This window comes from Scleropages formosus, chromosome 19 (assembly GCF_900964775.1).
Source record: "Scleropages formosus chromosome 19, fSclFor1.1, whole genome shotgun sequence".
NCBI lineage: Eukaryota > Metazoa > Chordata > Actinopteri > Osteoglossiformes > Osteoglossidae > Scleropages > Scleropages formosus.
Genome location: NC_041824.1, coordinates 24,580,849 through 24,608,640, shown reverse-complemented (window position 1 = coordinate 24,608,640; position 27,792 = coordinate 24,580,849). Strand labels below are relative to the sequence as shown.

The 27,792-nt window shown below is 42.1% G+C and overlaps 1 protein-coding gene across 2 annotated transcripts; it reads left to right on the top strand.

Annotated features, from left to right (window-relative positions):
- Positions 1–2,908: 2,908 nt before the first annotated feature.
- ap1b1 (adaptor related protein complex 1 subunit beta 1) lies at positions 2,909–24,114 on the top strand. 2 transcript variants are annotated; one of them, XM_018749072.2, is made up of 23 exons: positions 2,909–3,029; positions 4,790–4,861; positions 5,818–5,923; positions 6,469–6,604; positions 6,813–7,058; positions 7,384–7,574; positions 8,105–8,326; positions 8,777–8,897; positions 10,538–10,633; positions 10,820–10,935; positions 12,912–13,077; positions 13,358–13,456; positions 14,474–14,733; positions 15,020–15,230; positions 15,463–15,483; positions 16,535–16,564; positions 16,691–16,828; positions 17,136–17,281; positions 17,377–17,506; positions 18,436–18,520; positions 19,608–19,694; positions 19,794–19,948; positions 22,685–24,114. In XM_018749072.2, the coding sequence occupies exons 2-23, from the start codon at positions 4,825–4,827 to the stop codon at positions 22,757–22,759; spliced, it is 2,874 nt and encodes a 957-aa protein (XP_018604588.2). In that variant the 5' UTR covers positions 2,909–3,029; positions 4,790–4,824; the 3' UTR covers positions 22,760–24,114. The 2 variants fall into 2 exon arrangements, with proteins under 2 accessions (XP_018604588.2, XP_018604589.2); XM_018749073.2 differs by lacking the exon at positions 15,463–15,483 and having other exon boundaries at positions 2,910–3,029.
- The last annotated feature ends 3,678 nt before the right edge of the window (positions 24,115–27,792 follow it).

Below are 27,792 nucleotides of genomic sequence, written 5' to 3'. Positions count from 1 at the left end.
GTGTGTGTGTGTGTGTGTGTGTGTGTGTGTGTGAGAAAGAGAGAGAGTGTCAATATGAGCATGCTCCAGTTTGCTCACAATACGGACACTGCATGCAAACCTTACTATCACGGCTGGAGTAAATATGAGGGTTCATGTAACCTGTGCACAGAATGGCTTTACTGTGTGACACGACTGGGTCTGTAGCTGAAGAAATACTTGTACTTGTCACACGGTTCACTTGTGTCTACCTTCAGCGGAGTGCTGCAAACCGTTGAGGACGTGTAGACGCCAGCGCTGCAGCCAAGCGCACCACTTCTCAAACCACCGTCTGGGGGGACTCTAATTCATAATCTGTTTTCCGTTTGCAAAGTCATATTACAATCATGTCTCAATTGCAAGGACATCTGTGATGATGCTGATGATGATGATGTTGCTGCTGCTTCATGACCCAAAATGTGTGGCTCAATACTGTCATCTGGTGGCCACAAGAAGAATTTTTCTTTTTTATTTTATTTTATTTCTTTTTAAACTGGCATTTATGTCTGGGGTTTTGGTGCATGCTGTCTGCGAGCATCAGTGTGTTACCTTGTGTACCTTGTGTCCCTACATTACCTTGAGCGTTGAGATGGTCGTACAATCATTATTCACGTATATGCAGAGTTGTTGCACTGCTGAAGTTAACTTTACAATGCAGGTACTGATTTCATCCTTGTGGTGAAATACTGTGCAGCTGGAAGTCTTTTTTGCACTGTCCTCAGTTTCCTCCATGACAAACTGATCTTTGTCTTCAGAAACATAGCCGGTAACTGTTGAACCCTGAAGGAATCCGACCGATGGTTTTGCAGGAGACGCTGAACGAGCGTGTACCCAGGGAGGAATCTGTTGAACGAGCCCGACGTTAGCAGGATTGGGAGGAGTGGGGGGTCTTTGTCCTTGTGTTGAATGCGCACTGAGGGAAGGCGAGTTCTCTGTTTTCTAGTGTGTGGAGAGAGTTGTAATGAGACCATGAGGTGATGTCCGTGGGTTTATTTATTTATTCATGTTTTAAAAGTCTAAATGGTCTTGCATAAATGCTGCGGAGTTGAAAGTCTTCAGAATGACTGTGGATGGACCATTTTTTATGTTCCTCACATGTACTGGGTACAGTTTATTATGTTCATTGGACCAGACTTTTCAGTGTATTTCCAAACATAGTTCTTTTTGTAAAGATATGAACTACTTACCCAAGTAAACTTGTATCTATGTTCTATTTTTGGTTCAGATATGAAATGCAGGTCTTTTTTTCTTTTAATTATGTGTCATATGTTTTTCTTTTTGGTGTACGGGCTTCGTTGAAATGTATGTTGTTCTCTGATGGACCTTGATCCTGCAATTGCTGACGGCACACAAGAAACATTTCACAGTGCCATTCTGAAGTCTGTACCCCTCCTGGTGCCCTTAACCTTTCAGAACCATGGAGAGGTTGGTTCTGATGTCTGTGTTGTATAATAACATCGTGAGGGCCCTGCTATACAAACATTGATCATTCATCTTCCACTTTGGTCCCTTTTCTCTTGTTACCCCTCAGTTAGTGTTTTTAACTTTTTTAATTAGATCATTTAGAGTGTCCAGTCTGTGCTGCATGCTTATTTATGTGGTATACTTATTTTTTGCTTCTTTTGCCTTTCTGTGAAAGCAAGAGACTCTAAAATGCGAATGTGATTTGATTTCAACAATGTTGTGTCATTTCCGCAATGAATTTTTAAAATATTTGTCTCATAGTTTAGCCCTTTTTTGGTCCAGTCTTTTTTTTTTTTCCCCTTAGATTACCATCTATGCCAGCAGTCACGAAGCTCTGTCCTGGGATTCGACAAGGTGTGCAGGCTGTCATTCCAGTCTCTGCGTAGTCACGTTCTACCCCTTTCAGCCAGAAATAAGCTGAACAAATAATTCTTATGGCATATTGGTCCTGATGTGCCTTTGACCTTGAATCCAAACACCTCTTCCACAGTGTTGATAACTGACTGAAATCAAACCCAACATGCAGACCATGTCAACCCTGTTGACTCTGGCATAGATTGTCAGTGTGACAGTAATGAATGAAAGGTGACAACACCACTGAGTGTCAGCTGTAATTTTGTTGTTTTCTGCATGTGTTTTTTCTTTTTTTTTTTTTTTGAACATTTTACACTAAACACTGATGGTGATGTATTTAAGGGTCCTTTGACAACGTAGTATTTGCATTAAATAGCAATATGGAAATACCAAGACTTCACTGTTCCTTGAAAGTGGATTTCTATTTTCTTTGCTCTGGTAATAAATGTTTTTCCTTTTTTTTCGCTCTTCATTTCTTCCCAGAAATGAGATTTTGTGGTTTGAATCACTATTTTATGCAGGCTCACAGTCAAAAATAGTTGGTTTATTGTTAATGACTCTTAGTATCTCACGTAGGAATGGAACTTCATACATTTGGATCCATATAAATTAGACGGCAACGTGATGAGTTTAGACATTTACAAACTGGCTGACTTTTTTCAATTTCAATGTCGGATTTCTCATATACCTGTGATAATTGAAAATTTAAAGCAAAAAACAGTCGGGACGACGCAGAAGAGTGCACCGAGCTGCTGGTAAGGATAAGAAACTAAAAACGAGGAAACACCACCATCACCGCCATCATCTTCTCCTAAATGTAGTCCCTATGGAAATCATCTCGGTTTTGCAGAATTCACGCGCCCCTCTGATTTCACGCATGCGCAGTATCGACCCCTATCTGCTTTCATGTCGCCATCGTGCCCCCAAGTGGCCTCCCGCCGCTCAGACATTCTGAGTGTATTTTAAAATGGCTACAAAACTCTCAGTTTCACTTCCACCAATTCGACACCTTCGTATGACAATAACACGAACACGTCGCCCTGGACTGACCCGTCCTCATCGCGAAAGAATAAGAGGCGGATTAGAAGGGGTGGGGCGGAAGTGTCCCGAGCCGGAAGTGTCCCAAGAAGCCGTGAGGGGTCACGTGACGTGCGAACGAAGGCCTCGGTACACATTCGCGCTTCACTGACAAGGTAACGTCGCTTCGTCCCTCTGGTTTACTTTACAGATTCCTCCATTTGTGGCTCTTTGGTCGTTGTCCGCCCGTCGCGCCAGTTTCCGATAAACGACAGTGCTGGTCGAGCGGGTGCGGGCGACGGTCGGTACTTTTATTTCATTATTCTTGGCCAGAAGGTCACGTCAGTTAGCTTTAGCGGTAGTAGCCGAGCCGTCGCGAGCTGTGTCTGTCTGCTGAGTTTCGTGTTCCCCCGTTCATTAACTAGTCTTTGTGTTTGTTAACTAGTCCTTTCGCTTCTTACTAGACAGCCGGTGAGAGGTTCAGTGGAAAAACCGGACGCCCGGACGTCTGTCACGCGTTCTGTCTTGTTGTTGTTATTTATTATTGTTATTATTATTATTAGCGCCTTCAATTCCTCCTCGCCCGCCTGTCAGTGAGTGTCAGAAAGGTTGTCATTCGAATTTTTCGAGGTAAAACGGTCTAAGGAAGTAATTCCATTACATACTCTTTACTCACCGACTTACGTTACGACTCCTAACGATTCAAAACTGGTTTTCTTATCATATGATATGAGCTGCGCTATCATATCATATGCTTCGGGGTTGTGGTGTTTTTGAATATTAGTCTCACTAGACAGGAACCGCAGTAAATGGTACAAATTTGTTACCTGGCTGAGCACAATTACTACCTGGCTTGTATGTCAGGAACTTGTATTTTTTTTTTTTTTTTGGGTAACTATTCTGATTGTCTTCAGTTGAATTTATTAACCGTAGACAAATTGAATGAGTACATTCCTGTCGAGCCAATACTTCTGTTAGATTTGTGTTCGTCTTTAAGATCTTTAGGGAAAAACAAAGTGGGAAGCTTGCTACTTTTGGAGTGGCTGTATACAGTGTTTGTGTCAATAGTAGTCGGTGAGGTACTAACTGACTAGTTTGGGGACACCTGGTGGCTTAATGGTTATAGCTGCTGCCTTTGGACTCAAAGGTTGCAGGTTCAAAACCCACCTCCAGCTGTAGGACTCTTGAGAAAGGTTCTTACCATAAATTGTTCCAGTAAAATTACCCAGCTGTATAAATGGGTAAATAATTGTATATAAGTAACCTAATGTTGTAAGTAGCTTTGGAGAAAAGCTTCAGCTAAATGAATCAATGTAAATATAGTTTGGGAAGGACACTGTTTGTCAGCCTCCCACTGTTCTCTTTCAGAAAAGTTAATGATGGGCTACAGGTTGTGTTTCAGCACTGTAGCCCGGAACAAGAACAGGCTGTTTTTCTTTGCAGTAGGCCTTGATTTATCATCACTGATTCCTTCTTTTTACTAAAAAAAAGAACTGTTTAATAAATTGCAAATATTAGACGAAGGCTTTTATTGTGATGCAATTTGTTGCTGTAAATAGTGACAGCTGGTGACAGTTAAGGCTGCATTTTTTTTTTTTTTTTTGCTGTGTGGCACATGAGGAAACTTCTTCAGTCAATGATGGATTATGAACAGAATTCCAAAACAGGAAATTATTTAGGAATTTCAAGGCAGCACAGGACACAGAGGTGCTGCAGACACTGAAGAACTCAGGCATATTGGGGGTTTTTTGCCTTTGGACTAGCTGAATTTTGCTGCGTCTCCTTTTTTTTTTGTTATCACTTAAACAGCAGATGTTTCCAAGCAAAGGGACACATTTCCTCATGTTTTTCTGCATTGCGTTTCCAGAATTTCCTGTCACTTCAGCATAAATAGTCCTCAGGAAAGTGAACTTTCTCATTTTCTCCCTGCTTCTAGATCCCTTGTGGTGGGAAGGACACCTCATAGCCAAGATGACGGACTCAAAGTACTTCACTACAACCAAGAAAGGTACAGTGTTAAATTTTGGACAGAATTCTCTGTCTTCTGTTAATTGTCTTAATGCTGACTTGCAGTTCTTTAAATTTGCCTCCAGAAATAACTATGGAAAATCAATTATTTAAGATAAGGCTTCACAGTGAACAACTAACTAAACATTTGGTAAAGTCAAGAAGACATTGTCCCAGAAAATGTCATATCAGGAATAATATGATTTTAAAAACATCAAATCTCTCACAGGGAGGAAAGGAGAAACAGTGGAGTGTAGAAAACACCAGGGAGGAAATAATTTGACTTGGTTAATGGATAGAATATGGCATTAATTACTTTTTTAAATAAACAGTGAAGTGTGAACACATGCTTGTTGGTGTTTGGCACAGCAGAACAGAACAGCTGATGATTACTTAATTGGATGAGAGAGCCTTAGACTAAACTACAGTAGAACAGCCTGCCATCCCCCCAACCTCCGTGTAAGCTGGTCCAGTTAGCAACACGAGACAGGGCAAAAGCTGTAAATGTGTTCAGTACTTTGCTTGTTCAAGAGCTGTTACCCCTTCCTTTACCTGGTACCTCCACTTATTTCTTTGTTCTCTCCCATCTGCCCAAATAATTTTTTTCCTTCCATCCATGGTTTCATTGTGTTGTCTTGTTTGCCTTTAGCGTGTGCACCTGCTCACCATTTTGTTTAAGTAATTAATGAAATTTCCATGTAAAATTTGAAGGCCATATGCAGTTGAGTCTAACTGTTCACACAGTTCTCTACAAATCTGGTTTAGCACAACATCAACTTTACCACAGAATTAGTGCATTAAGTACATTTCAACCAGTTGTCTTACGTATATGCAGTGAGTACTGCCAACTCATTTGATTAATGTAAACTTTCCAAACACTTCTCAGATTGCCACAAAACATCATTAGATTTGTTAGACATGGTAACCTCAGTATAATTTTAAATTATTTTTTTGCAGGAGAAATATTTGAACTCAAAGCTGAACTGAACAGTGACAAAAAGGAAAAGAAGAAGGAGGCAGTAAAGAAGGTCATTGCCTCCATGACAGTGGGCAAGGATGTCAGGTTAGGCTGGAAACTGCTCAGGGACAACAGGGACATTATCACTTTTTTGACACTGACCCAAAGCAACTTTTAACGCTTCTTTAATGCAGTGTTGGTAGAAGATTTGTAATGAATGACCTTTGAAATGTTTTCTGTTAAATTTTATTGTTCCTCTGTCTTGTAAGATGACATCTTTTTTTGGGGAGTAAATTTGGTTCCTACCTAAGCATTGTTCCTTTTTTCTGGTTCTTTATGGAGACTAAAAAAAATCTTTTGGAGCTGCCAGAAGGAAGTGAATCTGTGCTGATTTTTCAGGAACTGATTATTTATTGTATAGTGTGTGTATGTTATCATAGCAGTGCTTCCTGAAGTTAACCACTGGTATTAGAAACATTGTGAAAACAGCTGGTGGTGTAATTGTTAAGAAAATTAACTTGAACCTGCAGTCTTTTGGTAAAAAATCAGGTAATCTTTGTATAAATTTCAGTGCATCACTGAGTAAATGCTTTGTGCCCATGTTTTACTGCAGTGGGTTCAATTTTTTTCTGTACCCACCTGTCCCACAGTGCTTTGTTCCCAGATGTGGTGAACTGCATGCAAACAGACAACCTTGAGCTGAAGAAACTGGTCTACCTCTACTTGATGAATTATGCCAAGAGCCAGCCAGATATGGCCATCATGGCTGTTAACACATTTGTCAAGGTAAGGACATGTCTCACACAGTCTATGAGGTTGTTCATGCTAGAGTGAGTTAAGCTCACACGTTATTGTAATAGATTGTATATAGTATCACGTAACTCCTGATAATTGCCTACTGCAGTTCTTATCAGGAGTTACTAGTGTTTTTTGATGACCCTTCTGTGAATGAGTAAGGCTTATAAGGTTTTTGTCGGGTAACTCTCCTCCCCAGGACTGTGAAGACCCCAATCCTCTGATAAGGGCCCTTGCAGTGCGGACTATGGGTTGTATTCGCGTGGACAAGATTACGGAGTATCTCTGCGAGCCGCTGCGCAAGTGCCTGAAGGACGAGGACCCATATGTGAGGAAGACTGCAGCTGTGTGTGTTGCCAAGCTGCATGACATCAATGCTCAGCTGGTGGAGGACCAGGGTTTCCTGGACACATTGAAGGATCTTATTTCTGACTCCAATCCTATGGTGAGCCCCTCTGACTATCACAGGTCTCATCCACAGTCTGTGTGGATGAGGCTGGATTTATCATTTATTATAGAGAAAAAACAGGGACAGACTGATGAAGTATACAGCCTAACTGCACAGTTGATTTTTAAATGCTTCTTTCTAGAAAACAGGCATTGTGCTGAAACAAAATTTTTGTATACTGACTCATTGTGTGACAAATGGTTCAGTAATAAATATACAGAGATATAAAAGTTTTTTTCTAATTGACTTTCCCTTTATGCTGGTGTACCTGACTTGCCTTGACAGTCAGGCTTTCTCATGCTGAACACCCTCCATCCACCAGGTGGTTGCCAATGCAGTGGCTGCCCTCTCCGAGATTGCAGAGTCTCACCCCAATAGCAACCTACTGGACCTTAACCCACAGACCATCAACAAGCTCCTGACTGCCCTCAACGAGTGCACAGAGTGGGGCCAAATCTTCATCCTCGACTGCCTAGCCAACTACACACCCCGGGATGACCGTGAGTCCCAGAGGTCAGCTCACTGTCTTTGTTCAGCCCGCGACAGACATCATTCTGTGTACTGCTCTACTTTTTAATGTTCCTGTATTGTATAACTGAAAATCGCATCTTTCACACATAGCTAGACCCTCATCATTACTCTGTTACCCTCATTATTACTGTTTTTTTTTTTTTTTTTTTTTTTTTTTGTCTGTTCAGCACACACCTTTTGTTTATGCATTTAATAAACATTGACACTGCAACAATTTGTAATGTTCATCAGTTCCTGCCTGGTGGGTTTTGACCTGTCTTAAGGACACAGTATATGGTAGTACAGAGTAATTTTATTACAGTTAGGCCTTTTTTAATTGTCATCTCTTCCTTCTCTACTTCTTTTTTTCAACCATTTTTTTCCACTCACCCTGTTTCTTACCTGCTTTTTTTTTTTTTTTCTCTCCATTGTTCTTTCTGCCTTGCCTTTTCTTGTCATGTTCAATCACTTCAAACATATCTGTTGGTCCTGACTCTGGTATCCTACTCCTGCACTTTCTTTGTCCCCCAAAGTATCTGCGAGCGGGTCACACCCCGCCTCTCCCACGCCAACTCAGCCGTAGTGTTGTCAGCTGTGAAGGTGCTGATGAAGTTCATGGAGATGCTGCCCAAGGACCTGGACTACTATGGCACATTGCTGAAGAAGCTGGCACCTCCACTAGTCACGCTGCTGTCGGCTGAGCCCGAGCTGCAGTACGTGGCCTTGAGGAACATCAACCTCATTGTGCAGAAGCGGTGAGCTGCCCTCACACTCCCCCAGATACACCATAATTATTTTGAGTCTGGAACCACTCCTTCCTCCATACTCCATTTGGTGGTTCATAACGCTCATTTCAAAATGAAATTGACTTGCATGCACGGTTAGTCTCATAGAGGGGTAATGAGGGTTAGTAAGTGCCTTTTTCTTGCATATTAAATTTTTTTTTTTTCTGCTAACTTCATCCATTCAACTTAGATGAATACATTGTAAAATGTGCAAAATCAAGTTTAACCGTCACTGGCATTGCCCTCATGCTAAGAGCCTTTGAATAACTTTATTTTTTTTTACCATGTTTTTTCCTATTCATTCTTTCAGTTACTTCCAAAATTTCTTCCCCCCCCCCCCGTTTAATTGGCTGATGATAATGCTGAATGAGTTGTACTGCAACCAGTGGAAGTTAAAGATGTCTCCTGTTGTCTCTGCAGTCCAGAGATTCTGAAGCACGAAATGAAGGTGTTCTTTGTCAAATACAATGACCCCATCTACGTAAAGCTGGAGAAGCTTGACATCATGATCCGGCTGGCCTCTCAGGCTAACATTGCTCAGGTAAAAGCCCTGGCCTTTAAAATAAATGCACAGTGCTCCAAGCCTTATTCCCTTTTCCACATGCAGATTATCAGTTCCTCATTGACCTTTACATTTGTCCACTCTGAGAAGTTACAGAAAGTAAATGTCAGTTCAGTTTACATGTTGTAAAAAGTAATGCTTGTTGGCACATCTCCTTCAGTTGCTTAGTAGGTGTAACATCACACAGTTGTTTGATATTTTAGATTAGGGTAAATGTCTGTGACACTGATTCTTCTCAGAAGATGCCATTTGGATTCAGAATAAGGACAAACAGGCCATAGAGTTGGAATTTTAGAACTGTGGTCTTTGGTTGCTCTCTCTTTCACATTCACTGCCTTCTCACTATGAACAGAGGTCTTCAATTATACGTCCAGACATAGATGCTTGCCAGTTAAATGCAAATGGTAACTATGTGGTGAAGTGTTTGGGAATCAGGGCACCAAGACTGACATGTTAATTGTCCATTTCTAAAATCTGTGACTAATTGAGAGAATGTGACCTCTATTTACCTGTTGAGCCTACAGATGTCAGTAAAATTCTCCCAGAGAGAATAAGAAAAAGTGTGTGGTAACCCTGTAATTGAACTCTCTTCTGCAGTGATTAAAGGTTCTCTCTGGGGTCAGTGAGGGTTGGCACTTGTAATGGTGCAAGTGAGAAAAGGTGCATGATTATCGTGGACACCAAGGTGAAGATGGTTGAAATGGTGACATGACCAACATATGTGTCACTTTGTTCAAGAATCAGGACAATAGGAGTTTGTGAAGACCTATTTACAGTTTATTTTAGTGTTAACATAGCTCAATGAAAAAGTGTTTTTATAACTAAGATTTAAACTATTTGCAAATAAATCGAAAGACAAGGGGTAAAAGTGACTGGAGTTTCTAACAAAAGTCAGAAGCAGCCCTTTAGCACCAGTTGTATTCCTAAATGCAGGAGTTGGTACATTTTAGCACCTTGCAATACATGAGTGGGAGGGAATATGTTAAAATATGCAATTTTTGGAGGGGAAAACAGTTTTGGGCAAAACTTACACATTTGAAAATAAGAATCAACAGTTCAGTAGCCAGAGTACATTATCCCCCCCCCCCCCCCCATTTTTTTTATTTTTTTTTTTTTTTTTTATTTTTTAAAAAGTCAGTCTTGTTCAGTCTTTAGAATGCAGGTATTTAACCATTGACTACTTGTTTCTCTTCTGCTTTTCACAGAAAGAGCATCTGTGTACTTTGCTTATTGTTGTCCTGAAAGTTGCTGCCTTGAATCAGATCAAATGATAGGCCGTGCTTATAATTGCGGTGTTTGGAAGGCTTTCCTGAGTATTTGTTTTTGAAAGTAATTTTAAGTTTCATGTTGAAACAATGAATGTGTAGGGCAGGGTGAAAGGACCAAAAACAGCTACTATAACAAAGCATTAGATGCACTATACAAGTAATTATTTAAATATTTTCAGCTGTTAGTCAATTCAAGAGAGTAGATGCAAGAAATACACAATTTGCAGGTCACGCAGGTTATTTTCAGGACACGTAGGTGACATGTATGTAGTAATCAAGGAGAAGTGTTTTATGTAGACATCCACTGCAAGAAGGTAACAGTGCTGAAGTCTGTGCCGGTCTTTCTCCCAGGTGCTTGCAGAGCTGAAAGAATACGCCACAGAGGTGGACGTCGACTTTGTGCGGAAAGCGGTTCGTGCCATTGGCCGCTGTGCCATCAAAGTGGAGGTGAGCTGACCATGAAGTAAAGCAGACTGGTGATTGGAGTATACTGGGCTTTGTGAATTGGCTGTCCAACATTTTGTGTTTTGTTTTCAGTACCAAAACCTTCTGTTTTGAATAATTGGTTAATAATTGTACAGTAACTTATGTAAACAGTATAGTGTATACACTTCCCTTCCACCTACCCATCAGCAATCTGCAGAGCGATGTGTGAGCACCCTGCTGGACCTCATCCAGACCAAGGTTAATTACGTGGTGCAAGAGGCCATCGTCGTCATCAAGGACATCTTCCGCAAGTACCCCAACAAGTAGGTTTTTTTTTTTTTTTTTTTTTTTTTTTTCCCCCCCCTCTCCCAACGCTCAGACAGGATGTTACACCAACAAATTATACCACATGTGACAGACCGAAGTTCAATATTTAAAAGCTAATGTGTTACAGAAATGTCAGTTAACTAGCTGCTTTTATAGGGTGTTGTGAGAAATGGTAATTGTGGGTTTCTATTGCTAAAGCAGATTCTAAAGTCTGAAGTAATACATTTTGGTTTATTTTTGCACTGGCTTCTTGCCCAACTTTTTCGGTGCTAGTCTGTATGTTATGTCCAGCCTTTTTTTCTGGAAATATTTGCCATTTTGAAATACAACGCTACATCAAGTGAAGGAAACAAACTGTCAGTGTAAAGAGGTCAGTCTTTGAGTGTTTACCTGTGTATGCTAATATAACTGCATGTGGAATTCAAACATATACATTTTTTTTTTTTTTTAAATGATATTGTTTTTGTTGTTTAGGTTACACTACTTTTCCTAAGGATAATAAATATAATTTACAATGACTTTTGGCTAAACTTGAAATGGGGTTGCAGCAAACAAATATTTCCTCATATGAAATAATGAAGTTACTTATCTGACTTCTCAATGTTCCAGTCATTTTGAAGAACAAAACAAGGGTTAAGTGTCTTAGATTTCCTGTTTGTACAATATGTAGGTCCTTCCCAGGAGCATTAAACAATTTGTTCCGCTGAGCCTAAAGGAGAAATCTGAGAGAAAACAGTGTGTACTTTCCCCTAACGTTTATTTTTCTTGTTTTCAGATCATCCAAGAAGTGTCCAAAAAATTCTCTGAATGCAAAAATAGTCTTTTCTTTCTGTATTAAGAGAAGAAAACTTTCTCCCTTGTCAAGTTGATTTTGCAGTATATGTGGTGTGTTGGAAGGGGACACCATTCACTTGCATGTCTTTCTGTAGACCTCTTGTCCACAGCCTGTGGTGTGCTGGATTAACCTATTCAGTGCAGAAACAAATTCTAAAATGAGAAAATTAGTGTAAATTTCACATTTAATCTTTTCCTGTTGAAACCCTTTTACAGTGGAAAAAGTAAAGGCAAGTTCCCGTTTGCTGGAAATAAGTTTTACTGATTTTTGGGTATTTGGTTATTAGCTTCAGGCAACGCCGTACTGGTATGATCCACAAATGGAGAAGTGGAATAATATAAACTAATACAGTCATGTGGTATCTAGACATCCCAGTAGTTGGTCAAAGCTTAACCACAAACCAGCCAAAGTGGTCGCATGACACTGCCTTCATTGATACTTTTGTGTCACATGCATTCATTAACCACTTACCTCAGATAAGAATGTGGTAAACTTCTCTCCACACCCAGCCCTCTGCTGTAAGGTTTTCATTTCCATAAGACACCATTCGTGGCTGTTAAGTGTTTGCTTACAAACATTGACTCAGTATTATCTGAGTTATAAAAAGCTGGTCAGTGCAGTGTGAACCGGAATTGCGCGCCTACCTGCTCATTTGCCATCTCTGCAGACCCATCACTGCCTACTCTGAATAAATATGAATCTTTTTTCTTCACCCCAGTCTTAGTTTATACTTTGGTTTGCAAAAGATGTTCATTTAGCTAATATTTTAAGATTTAAAAAATTCAATCTGATTCCATGTTCAGAAAATGAAATTTTACTTTTTTACTCTAATTACTCAGCTGTATAAATGGGTAAATAATTGTAAGTAGCTTAACATTGTAAGACACTTTGAAGAAAAGCATAAAATTAATAAATGTATCTAATGTACTAATAAATGCTTTATTGTTCTTGCTACTCTAGAAGAAGGTTGGACATGACTTAGTTACTGAACCTATAGACTGCACCATTCAACAGTTTCAATCAGGCCTTCCAGTTGGTGTTTGGTGTGCAAGCAGTGAGAGTATGGCTAGTGTGAGATTCAGTGCTGTGTTCTCTGAAGTGATGAGTAGCCTGAGCTCATCAGTGCACCTCTCGCAGGTATGAGAGCGTCATTGCCACATTGTGCGAGAACCTGGACTCCCTGGATGAGCCAGAGGCACGTGCTGCCATGATCTGGATCGTGGGCGAGTATGCAGAGCGCATTGACAACGCCGACGAGCTGCTGGAGAGTTTCCTGGAGGGCTTCCATGATGAGAGCACGCAGGTCTGCTGGTTGTGGGTGGTGGATGAAGGACAGGTGTCTCAGGGTGACTAGTTCTAGGACAATGTTTAACCATCCAGTTCTTTGCTTCTTTCAGTCAGATAACTGTATTGATATCCCTCAATGTCTTTTATTTTAGTAACTTTCTAAAATAACAATGAAATCCCTGTTAAAGCCTGGTCTTGTCATTTTCCTGCTGTTTATTTTGACTTAAGTGAATATCTCCCATTGACTAGAACCTGCTGGTGCAGCCTAACTGTCCTGCACCTCTGTTTCTATACAGGTGCAGCTGCAACTCCTGACAGCCATCGTGAAGCTTTTCCTGAAAAAACCAACGGAGACACAGGAACTAGTGCAGCAAGTTCTCAGCCTGGCCACACAGGTAAGGAGTAGGCCATGTGCTGTACATTGCAGTCATACTTCTTTAACTCAACTGCTCACTTTTGCAGTATTTAGTTCAATCCCTCTCCATATTTGTTTGTACGTTTTCAGTTTACATTTGAGAGGTTTTCTGTGGCAACATTAGTCTATTAATATTTTAATCTGTCAAGGGACCAGAACTTTTTTATAATGCTGTCCAGTGTTCAGTTGTTTCCTATTATCCATGTTAACCAAACTTACTTAACCTCATGTTCAGTCAGCGTCCTAAAAGATTCACCTTTGGGAGAAGGTTTTCGTAGAACCATATGACATCCATGGATGGATTAAAGAGTAGGTAGTGACATCCTTGTATTTTTCTTCTCACTGGCTCCTAGAAACTGGTAACACATTTTACAAATGCAAGACATCACCCAGAAGTACTGCAGGTATCTGCACACATTAGCCTCTCAACTGCATTAGCAGGATACCCTGAATGAGCCAGGTTTTGCCTTGATTCCATCTTGTGCAGGAGTGTTGCTTATTGAGTATGTCTTAGCTAAGCAAAGAGTAACTGAAAATGTTTTTGTTTGCTTATTTGCATTTCTTTTCTGTATGTGATAAAGATACCTGGCAAGTTCTGTGACTGGGTTATTTTGTGATAAACCTTGAACCCTAAGGGTACCATGCAGAAGGATGTCAGTCTCAGTTGCAGTTCAGGTCTCAGAGCAGAAGTCAGCAGCTGCTGTAGATGTTTCATCATTAGTGAAGAAGCCTTTGGTTTGTCACAGTCAAAATTCACTCCATGTCCAGAATGTCCCAAATGGTTTTGATACAAAGGTAACATTACATATAAAGTTATGCAGTGTGTGAAATTTTAAGGGGAAAAGGCTGGCATCTGTGTTGAAGACTATGCTGCCCAGATGTTTTTGACCTGAAATCTTCATAATTTTTTGATGATATGTGTTGTTTTGTATCTGCCAGCATTCTGTCAGATTGTTTCTTGGCCATGGCCTCTCTCTCTCTCCCCCCACTTCAAAAGGATTCAGATAACCCAGATCTCCGGGACCGTGGCTACATCTACTGGCGCCTGCTGTCTACTGACCCAGTGGCAGCCAAGGAGGTAGTGCTGGCAGAGAAGCCACTGATTTCAGAGGAGACGGACCTAATTGAGCCGACGCTCCTGGACGAGCTTATCTGCCACATTGGCTCTCTGGCTTCTGTCTACCACAAGCCCCCCAGTGCCTTTGTGGAAGGAAGCCGCGGTGTGCAACACAAAAGGCTTCCACCGCGCTCTGGCTCGTGAGTGCTGCACCCCCACAACATTATTGTGATTGTCCCTATTCTGGATTTATGTACGTAATTGCAACGCAGTTAGTCAATTTCATTATCATCATTATAGACTTCTATTTGACTTTTTTTAATGGCTTTTTTTAAAAAAATCTGTGCTCTTTCTGTAAAATTTCTCTAGTACACTGCGTGAGAGTTGTGAGATTTGTAAAGCTTGTTTTGTGACAGGGTGAAAGACAGTGGTCAGCTCCCCGTTCTGCCAGTTTTACTGCTCTCATGGGAAACCTTTTACTTCCAGGGGCGAGAGCACAGAGAGTCCTGAAGGGGCCCACTCTGGAGGTGCTGCCATCCCTGAGGCAGTTCCTGCAGTCATCCCATCCCAGGGGGACCTCCTGGGGGACCTGCTCAACCTGGACTTGGGCCCACCCACCACAGGGGTTGCTCCAGCCCCTACCTCAGCCATGCAGATGGGGGCCATGGACCTGCTGGGTGGCGGTCTGGACAGCCTGGTAGGTGGTGCTGCACTCAACTGTAACTGCCAAACTCTTGGATGCCTGCTTTGAAATGGCATTGATAGTATTCTGGCTGAGAGCGTTGGCGTTGACTGTGCAGTGTTAGGGACTGATAACTGCGACAACTGTTTTAGTGGGTTTCCAGCTTCTCACAGACTTTGTTGCCCTCCTTTTTCCTTTTCCTTTTTTCTTTTTCTTTTTCTATTTATCTGCAACTCAACACCTGCAGATGGGGGATGATTCAGAACCGGTAATTACATAGCGGGCGAGATCATTGCTGCCTGTGTTTTTCATGTCATTAATACTCATGTTCTGTCTGTTCTGTGGCATTATAATTAGTGGCCATGTAAATCCATTATGCTTTCTAACATCTGCTTCAGTGCTTGCTCTTAGTAAAATGCCTTAAACTTAATTTACCCATAATTTGCTTTCATTGCCATATATTGTGCATTATTATGTGACATATATTGTGCAAGATTAAAGGAAACTTGAAAGAATGTCCCTTTATCTTTTGCATTTCATACCAAATATTAATTATCCGTCATTAGCCTTAAAGTTTCACAAATGGAGCCTCAGCTGTTGCAAGTGTCAGCAGTTGAGTCTGTGATTGTCGTTATACTTGGAGGCAGGCAGCTTCCATGGTGCTCTCTCTGACTACTGTTTTGGAATAGCTGTTCTGTAGCTCCTCTCCTTGTTTTGAGCCCACCTCAAAAGGCATTTCTGGAGTTCTGTACCTTAAACCAAGGGGGCGCAGTGGTGCAGCGGGTTTGGCCGGGACCTGCTCTCTGGTGGGTCTGGGGTTTGAGTCCTGCTTGGGGTGCCTTGTGACGGCCTGGTGTCCCGTCCTGGGTGTGTCCCCTCCCCATCTGGCCTTGCACCCTGTGTTGCCTGGTTAGGCTCCGGCTCGCCGTGACCCCGCTTGGGACAAGCGGTTTCAGACTTTGTGTACCTTAAACCTCGGGCACCTAGAGAAATTCAAACTTTAATGTTATAAAGTGTGTAACACCACACTGCAGAATGGCCCCTTTTATCACCTAGTTGTCAAGACTTTGTGATTAGCAGTTCTGCTGTATTTCATAGCACTGCCACATCAGTTCCACCTCTCCCTTTGTCCATCTGGTGACCCTTGTCTTGGTGTCATAGCTCATCCACTCCAAACTCACAGGCAATCTTGTTCAGGCATCTGTAATTCACTGTACTGCATGTTCTTCATTGTGTATAGTGGTTTTGCTTTGCAGCATTTTACTTTGACAGGTGTTCTCTGCCTATTATGCAGTTGAATCTTGTTTGTTTATTTACAGCTTGGAGGAGATATTGGTGGAAGTCCAGCGGTAAGCCACTTTGACTACTTCCCTATTGAGATATGCAGTGTATCAGATCTTTTGAAAGATACCATTTTGTTTATTTCATCTTTGTACCTTCTTGCCTCTGACAACTTTGATTTCTTCCTTTCTTAGATAGGAGCTGGTTTTGGTGGCACTCCTGCAGTAATGCCTGCCTCCTTGAATGCGCCTGTTGGAGGTGGGCTTGGCGATCTGTTTGACCTAGGTGGCGGAGTGGGTACGACCACCAGTGCCTACGTTGCCCCTAAAACTGTGAGTGCAGATATCTTTGCCTCAGTTTAGTTATCTTGACTTATGAGTAAAGGATGGCGATATAAAACAGTAACACAGTAATTCCTTTCCGGGTTACTTTTCCATTATGAATTGTTTTTTCATTTGGAACACTAATAAATGTTAGTTTTCAACTCTCTTTATGTAAGAAAGCAAGATGGAGCCCTGCCAAAGTTCACCACCCCAGGTCACAAGTGAATAATGTGTGACCAAGTTATATGGAACATGTTTTTGGTGTATGCATAATATGAGAGAGCGATGCTAAGGGTACTTCCTGCCTCACTTACAGGTGTGGCTGCTTGCCATGAAGGCCAAAGGCTTGGAGATTGCTGGCACCTTTTCTCGCCGTGGGGGTGTCATCCATATGGAGTTGTCCCTCACCAACAAAGCAATGAGTGTCATGACCGACTTTGCTATCCAGTTCAACCGAAACAGGTGACTGGGTTTATGGGCCACCAAGGTGTCGGTGCATGTTTTTGTATGCTGGGTTGGGCTTGCCCATAGCTCCAATTTATGTGTTCTTTTTCCAGTTTTGGGTTAGCCCCAGCGGGTCCCCTACAGGTCCTCACCCCCCTCAGCCCCAACCAGACTACAGAAGTGAGTCTGCCACTCAGCACAGTGGGGCCTGTGATGAAGATGGAACCTCTCAATAACCTGCAGGTAGGTGTCTCAGTGGGTGTGCAAGACACCTAGGACAGCTCCTCAGCCTTGCTTTCCACTGGTTGAGAAGGGAAAAGAACTGAGAACTTTAGATTATTTTGGGTCATGCAAGAATTTTGAAAATTAGTTCATGGAGGTATTTCACAGAAGTTACTTCCCCAAGACAGAAAGCCAGAGGTTGTTGTTTAATTCAGTGGAGCAGAGTATGCTGTCACCTAATTGGTCTTCTATATGGTTACCTTCACCTCTAAAGCTACGAGATATTGAATGGAAAAAATAACCCAGATTTATTGTGTGAATTAATACAATTTGTTGGATGAGTCAGATGGATAGTTTTTATGTAGCGGCATTGAAATTGCAAGCCCTTGAAGCACATGGCCATGGCTTGACATTGACTGATCTGTCATTCTCTTAAAATCCAAACGTTAAAACAGCACAAACACCTACTTTTAGTGAGACTGAAAACTGTTTAGCCATACGTTCCCCTTATTCTTGATCCCAAATCTATTAGAGGGGCTTGTTAACAATGTTTGAAGCCCTATAGTGAAGGCGGATTTTCATGTACTTTGCAATTGTCATTAATGAGGTGGGTGAGAAAGAGCGCAGGGGAGAAAGGATAGCTCTTGGTGGGGAGTGGGGGGGTGGGTGTTGTGGGTGAAGAGACCCCTATCCAAATATTCACCCACGTTTGCGTTTGTGACTCACCGGTCCTAGCAAATTCTCAGGCAAAGAGGATTACCACCAACTCAGGGTGGGTGTAGTCACTGGGAGCATGTTGCTAGGGAATGCAAATCTGTCTTCGGGAGCGAGGGCCTGTTTGTTCTGCTCAGTTGAGTGTGTGCCTGGTCAATGAGGCAGGGCTTGGTTCTCAGTGAAATGGCCAAAAACGATGACAGCTGTGGTTCCCTTGTCTACTTGGTTCTTAACAGGTGGCTGTTAAGAACAACATTGATGTCTTTTACTTCAGCTGCCTGTACCCCATCAGCATCCTTTTTGTTGAGGATGGCAAGATGGGTGAGTGTGTCTTCAAGAGTTTCCTGGTTCTCTGTTTATAGAATGTTCATGATGACACTGATGGATCTGAGTGTAGCACTAAATGTCAAGAAAAATCATTTGAATTATTAATTTCCCGGTAGTAGAGTTATCATTTCCACACAATTTAATATGTGATTAATGTGCTTAGGTAAGAACAAGCAAATAAGCTTGATAATGTTTTTACTGAATGCCAGGGCATCTTTCTGTGCTAAAAATACAAGAGAACAATGCAGTTGATTTACTTTATTTGTGTGGGGTTTTACTGCAGCAGAAGCCCCAATAAAGAAATAGTATCACAATCAGGTGATGAAAGTGTCACCATCTGCCTCTGCAAATCCTTTTCTGGCAGGACGAAAGCGATTTGAGGCAGTCGTCAATGAATCATTGCCAGTGCCAACTGCTGCAGTTTAACGATAGTAACTTATGATTCATTCTACTTACTGGTTAAACCTTGTTATAACATCATATGTGGGAAGTAGTGCAGAATTTCACCTCGTAGATCTGAGTACATCATGAAAATCCCTGCAAGGTATTGAATAGAGGCCATAGTTTAAACTGGTTGGGGCATGGCATATTTCCACCCAAAGCTGGGAACAGATGACCACTCGCTGTCCCTACTGGACCATGGCTCCTGTCTCCACAGACTCTGTAGCTAAAAAGAGCAGTATAACTGGCAACACAGAGCCAGACATACTAACACAGGTCCTCTGTAGCCACATTAAAATGCCCAGGAATGGTGGGCTACTGCTGCCACTAGGACCCGCAGAGGTTTATTTTTCTCTGCTTTTGTTTCCCTCTCCTCAGCTGCCAAGTTGCTTGTTGAATTGTGCCATACATTATCCTTGTTTCTGTCACTGTCCTGCTTACATCTATTGTCCAGTGCTCTGCATTCTTAGCTTAAAAAAGTGCTTTCTAAAATTAATTGAGCTTCACTTAACTGCCTAGTAAGTCTACACTGGAAGTGTTCATGGGATTTTAAATATCAACACATGAGCTGTTATGGAGGCCAGTTTCCCAGTCTTGAATTCTTTAGCTCCTTCTTTCTTCACTTTGATCTTCCCCACAGAGCGCCAGGTGTTCCTGGCAACTTGGAAGGACATCCCCAATGAAAACGAGGCTCAATTCCACATTAAGGACTGCCACCTCAACTCAGGTGAGACAGAGCTCCAAGAGGATGATGTGCTTTGAGTCCAGCTTTTTTCCCCTATTCCTATATTTTTCAGTATGATTAGTTTGTTGTTTTCCATCTTAGATGCAGCCAGCAGCAAGCTGCAGAGCAGCAACATCTTCACTATTGCAAAGCGCACAGTGGACAACCAGGACATGCTTTATCAGTCGATCAAGCTCACTAATGGCATCTGGGTCCTGGCAGAACTGCGTCTCCAAGCTGGCAACTCCAACTACACTGTGAGTGGGGTGCTGGAGCGGGAAAGGTAGTAAAGAGGCATGTAGGTCACTAGGTAATGGTGTTTAGTGAGTATCTCATCTTCAGATCCAAGGGCCGTCAATGCCTGTTCCAAGAATTAAGCTGCATTCCTTGATTAATAAATAAAAATATGGCTTGTACATGGATGAAATGTAAAATTGTTGCTTTGGTTAGAAGCAGCTAAATTAAATAATAAAATGAAGGAAAGAGGCAATGATGATATTTAGGAAATGGAGAAAGTTCCTGACAGTAATACAGGAAGGGTGTGAACAAGAGGATCCAGAAGCTGAGACAGATGGAGAAACCAGCCTGAAGATTACAGGCTGCCCAGCCTAGCAAGGCCCTCAAGAAGAAAGTGAATCTCTGTGGGGTACTGGACAGTTTCCCATATTTCCTTTCTTGTCAGTTCCTTTCTCATCTGGGAAGCGATGCTTGACAAAACGTGACATTTGATGTGACCCCTCTGCTCCTGTCTCTTAAGTGTGTGCAGGTATAACGTGGCATGTATTGTTTAACTCCAAAGGCTAGGTAATTTCTTTATTTCTCTGAACTCAGTCGTTTCTGATGCTCTTTTCCCCCCCAAAATCACAAAAGCATTTATTCAGCATTTGGTTAAAATGTCAGTCTTTAAAATGTTTTTCTATTTCCTCTTTCTGGCATGTCTAATAGAGATCCTGTCAATGTGTGAGCATTAGTTCTATCAAAGAGCTACATAGCTTTATCTTACATGGAACTTGCCCTGCGTCCCAGCTCCCTGTTCCTTTGTGTTTGACTTGTGACTTGCACCAACCTAATGCTTCATCTCCACACAAACTGCACTGTGTTCCAGGGATTGCTATAGTTCCACAAATACTTTTTGAGGTCCATTTACATCCACTTGTCTGTCTTGTTGTTAGGGTTTGAAAGTGTAATTTTCAGTTTCAAAGACTGATTTGCTCCACGTTTAAGCATTTAAATACAGCTAGGTGTTACATTTAATTGACTTTTATGAAATGTTGCATTTAACTTTTAAAATGAGCAAATAAGGCACAATTGAACTATTCATATGCGATGCAGTTTGTAAACATTCCTAACTTTCTGTTCTCATACCCGTTGACTGAAGCTGCTCGTCCCAAGCAGGGTTGTGGCGAACCGGAGCCTAACCCGGCAACACAGGGCGTAAGAGGTGGGGTTTGGCGAGGGAGGTAACACGCACAGGATGGGACGCTAGTCTGTCGCAAGGTACCCCAAGCAGGACTTGAACCTCAGACCCGCCAGAGCAGGATCCGGCCAAACCCTCTGTGCCACCGTACCCCTCCAACTTTCTGTGTGAGGAAAGTTAGCATTTAACTGTCAGCGTGATGGTCATCTAGGGTCACTTCCACCATTCTGCCCTCCGTCTTGGTCTTTGTTGTGTTCTGATCTGCCACTTTTCTTCCAGTTTTTTCCAGGTCTCTCGCTTTACTGTCTTGTACTTTTATTTTTGCTCTTCCTCTAATAATTGTCTTCATTTTTCTGTTCCCACACACACCAGTGTGGAGCACACTGTTTCATCATCCTCCCTTTATCTTGCTCCCAAGTATCTCTGTCTTCTTCCCATCACCCACCACCTGTCTTCATCTCCCTGCATCTTTTTCCTCTTTTCACTTCTGTGTCCCTCCTTTTTGTGTGCCCTAGTTCAAGTCTACATAGAGGCTGCCTACAGAAGAGTGTAGTGTGTCAAACACACCCCCACACCTTCCGTCACCGTGGAGCTTAAAAACCATTAACCAGGCAGCTTGGAGCTCTTGGCCTCCTTCCTGTTCTACCCAGCTGATGTTGGCACTGTTAGGAGTTGCATATGAAATATGTGTAATAAGGTCCTACCCTTGAACCGTTGAACAGAATGTGTGAGTTCAGATTGTACTTTGGAATATCGTTTAATACTGTGACGTTAACTGCTTGTTTTTCATGAACATTGTGGCAGTAAGAGGTGAACACTCACTCTCCTTTTGACTTCAGGAAGGAGTTGTGGAAAATGTTACTGGTGCATGGAAGGAGCAGTTGTTTGTTGCCAAAGCAGCTTTCATTCCTTATTTAGCCTCCATTCTTGATGAGTACTTTTGGCACTTGGATCAGGCTGACCATCATGAAACAGTTTGTGTAAATTACGTGTAATGTTTCCACATAGTTGTTTTTAAATACTGGGCTTGTGTTCAAAGCTTGCATGCAGTTTGTTTCCAATCTAAAATACAGCAAAAACATCAGCAGCTTCACAATCTAGAGCAAAGCAGGACTGGTGACTCAAATCCGAAAAGGAACATGGAGAAAGATGTTTTCACTCTGTGCTCATAAAATGCAATTAAGGGAATCATTTATAAAGCCAGTGATTTTTTTTTTTTTTTTTTTTTTTAAATTATTAGTTACTAGCTGCCAGAGATACGAAAGGTAGCCTGACTAAGGTGGAAGGAGTTGGTACTTTTGTATCTTTTCTTTAGTCTTTTTGGTTTTTCTGTTCACCACAAAATGACTCACTGTTGACTAGTTGGTGTGGTTATGGTGAATTTTAGAAGAAACTGTGCTGCTTTGCTATTGTAGGTGTTCATTAACTATTTTCACCAAATTCCTTTTGTGACTTATCACCTCAAACTTGAAATTAACTAGAAAGAGACAGACTCTTTACTCTTCTTCATAACAGATGTAGAATGACGCATTGTCCATGAAGGCACTACTAACTGTCGACTGCTCTCTCTCCACAGCTGTCCCTGAAGTGCAGGGCCCCTGAAGTGTCCCAGTGTGTGTTGCAGTGCTATGAAACTGTGCTGAAGAACTGATTTGGAAAGCAGACTGGGGGGTGGTATGGGGTCCATGGGGTGCGGAGGAGCCTCTTCTGTGTGTTGCCCCTGGCTGTGGGATGAAACAGGACCGCCACAGCAGCCCTGCATGTCTCTTAGCTACCTTCCACCTGGCCAGACCTCCCTTGGCTGCCCCCTTGCACCCATCTCTTGTTCTTGAACAGCAGTGTTCTAGCATATCCCTAACCGTTGTGTTGATAGCATTCTTAATCTGTACCTTCTGCTGTCTGTTTAGGGGACCTGAAATTCTGCTCTCTGCCTTCTTTACCTTTGTATTTTCTTAATCCAGTCAGTCGCATGTGGTTGTGAAGTTTCCTCTCCATCTGTTTTCAAGTAGTGTTGGGAACTGAAGGATATGCATAAGCAAACGTGGTATCTCCAGAGTTTGCTCTGTACTCCTCTGTCAAGCTTGTTGAAAGGAACAAAGAGCTAAAGATGTGGACCACTCTGTGGCTCCGTATTTCTCTCCAGTTTCCTCACTTCACATGAGGTAGTTTATTAGTTTGGAGGCACCCTGGCGAAGCTGAAGTGGCTCTTTAAAATCGCCACCAGTACTGGTCAACCACAACTCCCTTGAGTGAAGCTGCTCGATGTTTTGTTACTGTCATCTCATTTAAATTTATTACAAATATGAATGTTCTCTTTTGGCTACACTGTAACTCACATTTTGCACAACTCTTGTCTTCGCTGTCAGTTTTTTTTTTTTTTACAGTTGTAAGGTCTAAATTTTCAATCTTGGCAGTGTTTAAAATAAACTAGTTGCTCCCTCATGTTTACTTTTTTAAAAAAACAAATGGTTCGATTCTGTCTTCTGAATGGGATCAGTCCACCTTGGCTGTGGTGAAGAAACATCTCGTTGATTTCTGCCTGCTCCGGTTCCCTAGAGTGCTCCATGAGTGTGTTTTTGTGGTTTTTTGTTTTAGTTTTGTTAACACTTTGCTGTTTTTCTGTGGCTGTGTTAGTGTCAGTGTGGAACACTATACCACGACTGAGGTTTGCCAGCAGTCCCACCCGTTCTAAGCCATTCCATTGTGTGCTCCTCAGTTAGCGTGTTTATTCTCGACCTTTGTGTTCAGGGGAACACTCCTTTCATGAGCTGTGTGTTCCAGAAAGGCATGTGGGGTTGCTGTGGGCTTCTGAAGTTCTGCTCCCTCCACTGGGCTCTTCTCTGCTCCATCCACAACGGGGCACAAGCATCTATGACACTTTGTTTCTTCCAAAGTCTTGACTTGTGCATTGTCTGTATTAATCTGTTTTTGAGGGGACAAAATTGAGATCAGAATTCTGGTTTTTGTAAGATGGTACATGCTGTGTTAATAAAAGTTTGGGCTTGATGAATTTGCAAAGTCTGGTTAAACATTCTCATGTGGCTGCAGGTCATGTCTGATATGCATTTTGTATTGATATTATTACTGACCCACCCTGTTTAATGTGCTGTTTTAGCACCATGGGAAAATGGTGACGCAACACTAAATCTGCTTGGCCAGTAGTTTATTCCATTTACTTTTTTGTTAGTCTGAGCCAAAATCCTCCTTTGGAAGGGCATTTTATTTTACAGATAACAGAAGACACTGGAGGAAGATACTCAGGTACTCAGTTGTTCATCGCCACGTAAGGTGACAGTCGAGTGAACATCCCCGAGGTCTGTACTTCTGGAGCAATGACTTCACCGCAGTAAATGAGAACTTTAGTCTGGGCTTTGTACATTTACTGTCCTTGTTGGCTGAACTGCATTGAATCACTGGTAACTGTCAATAAATGGAAAACTCCTGATAAATGGTTTTTTTTGAAAACTTCAGATTCTCATGCTAAATAGCCCATTGCACACAGGACACCCTGAGTTTTGTTTTTAGAAACCAGGTGACCTTAAATGGTTCAATATGGTTCTCAAATATCGCTCCTCCTGCAGCATTTGTCAGTAAATGACTCCATGTTAATAGCAACTTGAACCTGTATGGCAACACTGGAATTTCTCTTCTCGTTATTGGATACTCTGCACTGTAAAAAGCAGCAACTTACAATTTTGACTCATTTCCACACATTGCAGCAGGAAGATGCCCAGTGTAGCATGTTTCAGATGAGGTGGGTTTTTTTTTTTTTTTTTCTCTCTCTTCTCCCTCCTCCCCTCTCTAGTGAAAAAGGACAAGGAAATGGCTTAGTGATGTTACCGCAGTTAACTATGATGAAGGCTCAAAAAAATCTGATGGTATCACAGGGGCTCTTTTAAACTCAACACTGTGCAGACTGATGGGAAAATGTAGGGGAATGACATCTTGTCAAGGGATTAAAACGTGTAATGTGTAACTCAGGAGTTACACACATGCTTTATTAAATGGTGAGTGGACACACCCCCTTGTCTGTTGCTGATTTTTTTTCAGCGGAACTGCATATTTGTATTTTAGACTTGGGCTTTACTTTGTTTTCTCTTAGTGCTCTAAATGTCAAGGAATGTTAATGAATTTCACTCGGAAATCTGGCCCACAGCCTCGTTCACCTCTGGCACAGAGTGAGACCAGAGTCATGGAGTGAAGGGGAAGGAGGAGGTTGTGAAGGTGCACACAGGAATGGAATTCTGTTTACACTTCGTTGTCTGACGCTGATGCTGCTCCAGATAGAAAGAGGGTTTTTGTGGAATGCGGATAATGAGAGGCCACCAGCTTGGGAGATCTTGGCTAAGTTGCTCAAGTGTCTGCAAGTGACTCTGAGTGTGTCTGGCACAGGAACATTATTCCTGCGGCACTAATGAGTTCTAAATGTCTTTGTACATTTTCATGATATAGCAGTAATGCATATGCTGTCCTTAGAGGTTATGTACATTTCTGCAGTGTTTTTCCACCACTTTCTATAAACCCTCATGAACAGGGCTGGTCACTGTGACTTGTCTGGGTGACAATATAGTGACATTTACTCATACAGGTTGTCATGCCAGAGGAGTCGCTTGTCAAAGTGTCTATGTTTGACAACATCTTGCATATATGAAGCAGGACAATGATTAGTGAGGTGACCATTAAGTACTTATTTTCAGTCATTTTAAAATACACACGCACATTTTCAGAACCGCTCATCCCATACGGGGTCGCGGGGAACCGGAGCTTACCCGGCAACACGGGGCGTAAGGCCGGGGGGGAGGGGACACACCCAGGACAGGACGCCAGTCCGTCGCAAGGAACCCCAAGTGGGACTCAAACCCCAGACCCACTGGAGAGCAGGACCATGGTCCAACCCACTGCACCACCGCACCCCTAATTTTAAAATAGTCAACTTTAATAGTGTGGTATGTTAATAAAAGATAATGGAAATTGGGGTTCACACCTGATTTTTCCAGAACAGAGGAACACTGAGACCCTGCGCTCTATGAGCTGTTGATGAAAATAGATAAAATAAGTAAAGGTCTTGAAGCAATTCTTTTAAATCAATTATAGCTTTGTCTTTAACAACCAACCCGTGAATAAACTGAGGGATAAAGCTGTATTAAACTTTTATTGATTGTGATGTTAGTGGATTTATGAACAATTCTGAGTTAAACAGATTTGTAAGTTGAGGTTCAAGGGCATATGCATATCAATGACATTGATACCCTGTAAAAACAGTCTCTGACAGGTGTGTGTGTGTGTGTGTGTGTGTGTGTGTGTTGACAGTCCTCATCCCTCGTTCCTCTCACTTTAAAGACTCTTCATGAATCACGCCCTCCCCACATGTGCTCAAGGTTGGTCCCGGTCAGAGGCAGAATAGGCAAACTGTCCATGGGCGGTTATTGTCATCATGAGGGACAAAGTGGTCAAACATCCTATTCATATTTTTTTCAGAATAAAACTTTTAAGTATTTGTCATAAGAGAAAAGGAGGGCTACAGTCTGCCGTTTTTATTATGAATATCTGGCACATTTAAACTCGATGAGATCCCCGTGATCTATGTCTCCACTCCTTCACGCTGCATGCTATACAAGCATAGCATAATTTTGGTTAATTCCATCACTGCCACATTTCAGTGCAGTTAATGGCCCTGCTCTGTATCCACGGGACCCATCACTCATAAATGAAGAGAAATGATCTGAGCGCCTCGTGCCTTTGTGATTTTGAAGTCAGATGTGATTGCAAGGCATTTTAGCACTAGACTGAGACATTTTGGTGAAGAACTCTGGTGTGTATGTGTGTGTGTGTGTGTGTGTATATATGTATACATAGTTCAACTCAGTTTATTTTTGTGCAGCTCTTTCTTCACCGTTTTGCCCCAGCTACTTCCCTTTGAATTTGCTGTCCACCTTTCACACTAGAATACAAGCTGTCGGTGTGATGGAGCTCATTGTTCTCAAAGTGCCTTTTTGCCTGTTTCTGAAGGCCAATAACTCTACATTTGATTTTACAGGAGAGCGCCAACTGGGAAGGGCACTCTCCAGTAAAATCTAGCCAAGGGAAACTAGCTATATGACTGAAATTTCTCAAGGATGACAGCAAAGGCTTTTTTTTTTTGCAATGTCTTTATGAAAATGTGAACATGCTGTAAGGCCTTCTTCCGTTTTCTGCTGCAGCTGTGGACGGAAAGCAACACTTGCTATCGTGCAGTGCTATCACATTAGTATGCTTTGCTACACTTCACACATACTTCCCTGGAAATGTAACAGCCGAGCGTGGTAAGATGATGCACGGTGACCCGGGTGCTAGGACAACGGCGGGCGCTGTAATCCGGCCTAGCGAGTGACCCTCAGAGAAAGGGAGCATTTGTTAGAAGGGAGAGGCCATGTGGCCTTTCTCCAACCCCTTAAACCTTTTTGTTTATCCTCTAAAATGAAAAAGTTTGTTTACCCTGTGGTGGACTGGTGTCCCATCCAGTGTGTACCACCCCAGCTTTTTTATTGGCATCAGTGATGAATAGACTGCATCAGGCTTTTATATACAGCTTGGTGGGATTTTAAACAGTAGATCAGTGTGTGTGTGTGTTTGTTCCAGTGCTCTGACAGGTGTCCTCAAAGGCTACTTAAAGGAAGGTCAGAGACCCCCACACGAGTGTGTGCA

Bases quoted from the DNA above. Each gene is read 5' to 3' on its own strand.
- ap1b1 (XM_018749072.2), top strand. From the start codon at position 4,825: ATGACGGACTCAAAGTACTTCACTACAACCAAGAAAG. The intron at 16,829-17,135 runs GTGAGTGCAGAT...CCTCACTTACAG, and splicing joins CCTACGTTGCCCCTAAAACT to GTGTGGCTGCTTGCCATGAA. The intron at 17,507-18,435 runs GTAGGTGTCTCA...GGTTCTTAACAG, and splicing joins AACCTCTCAATAACCTGCAG to GTGGCTGTTAAGAACAACAT.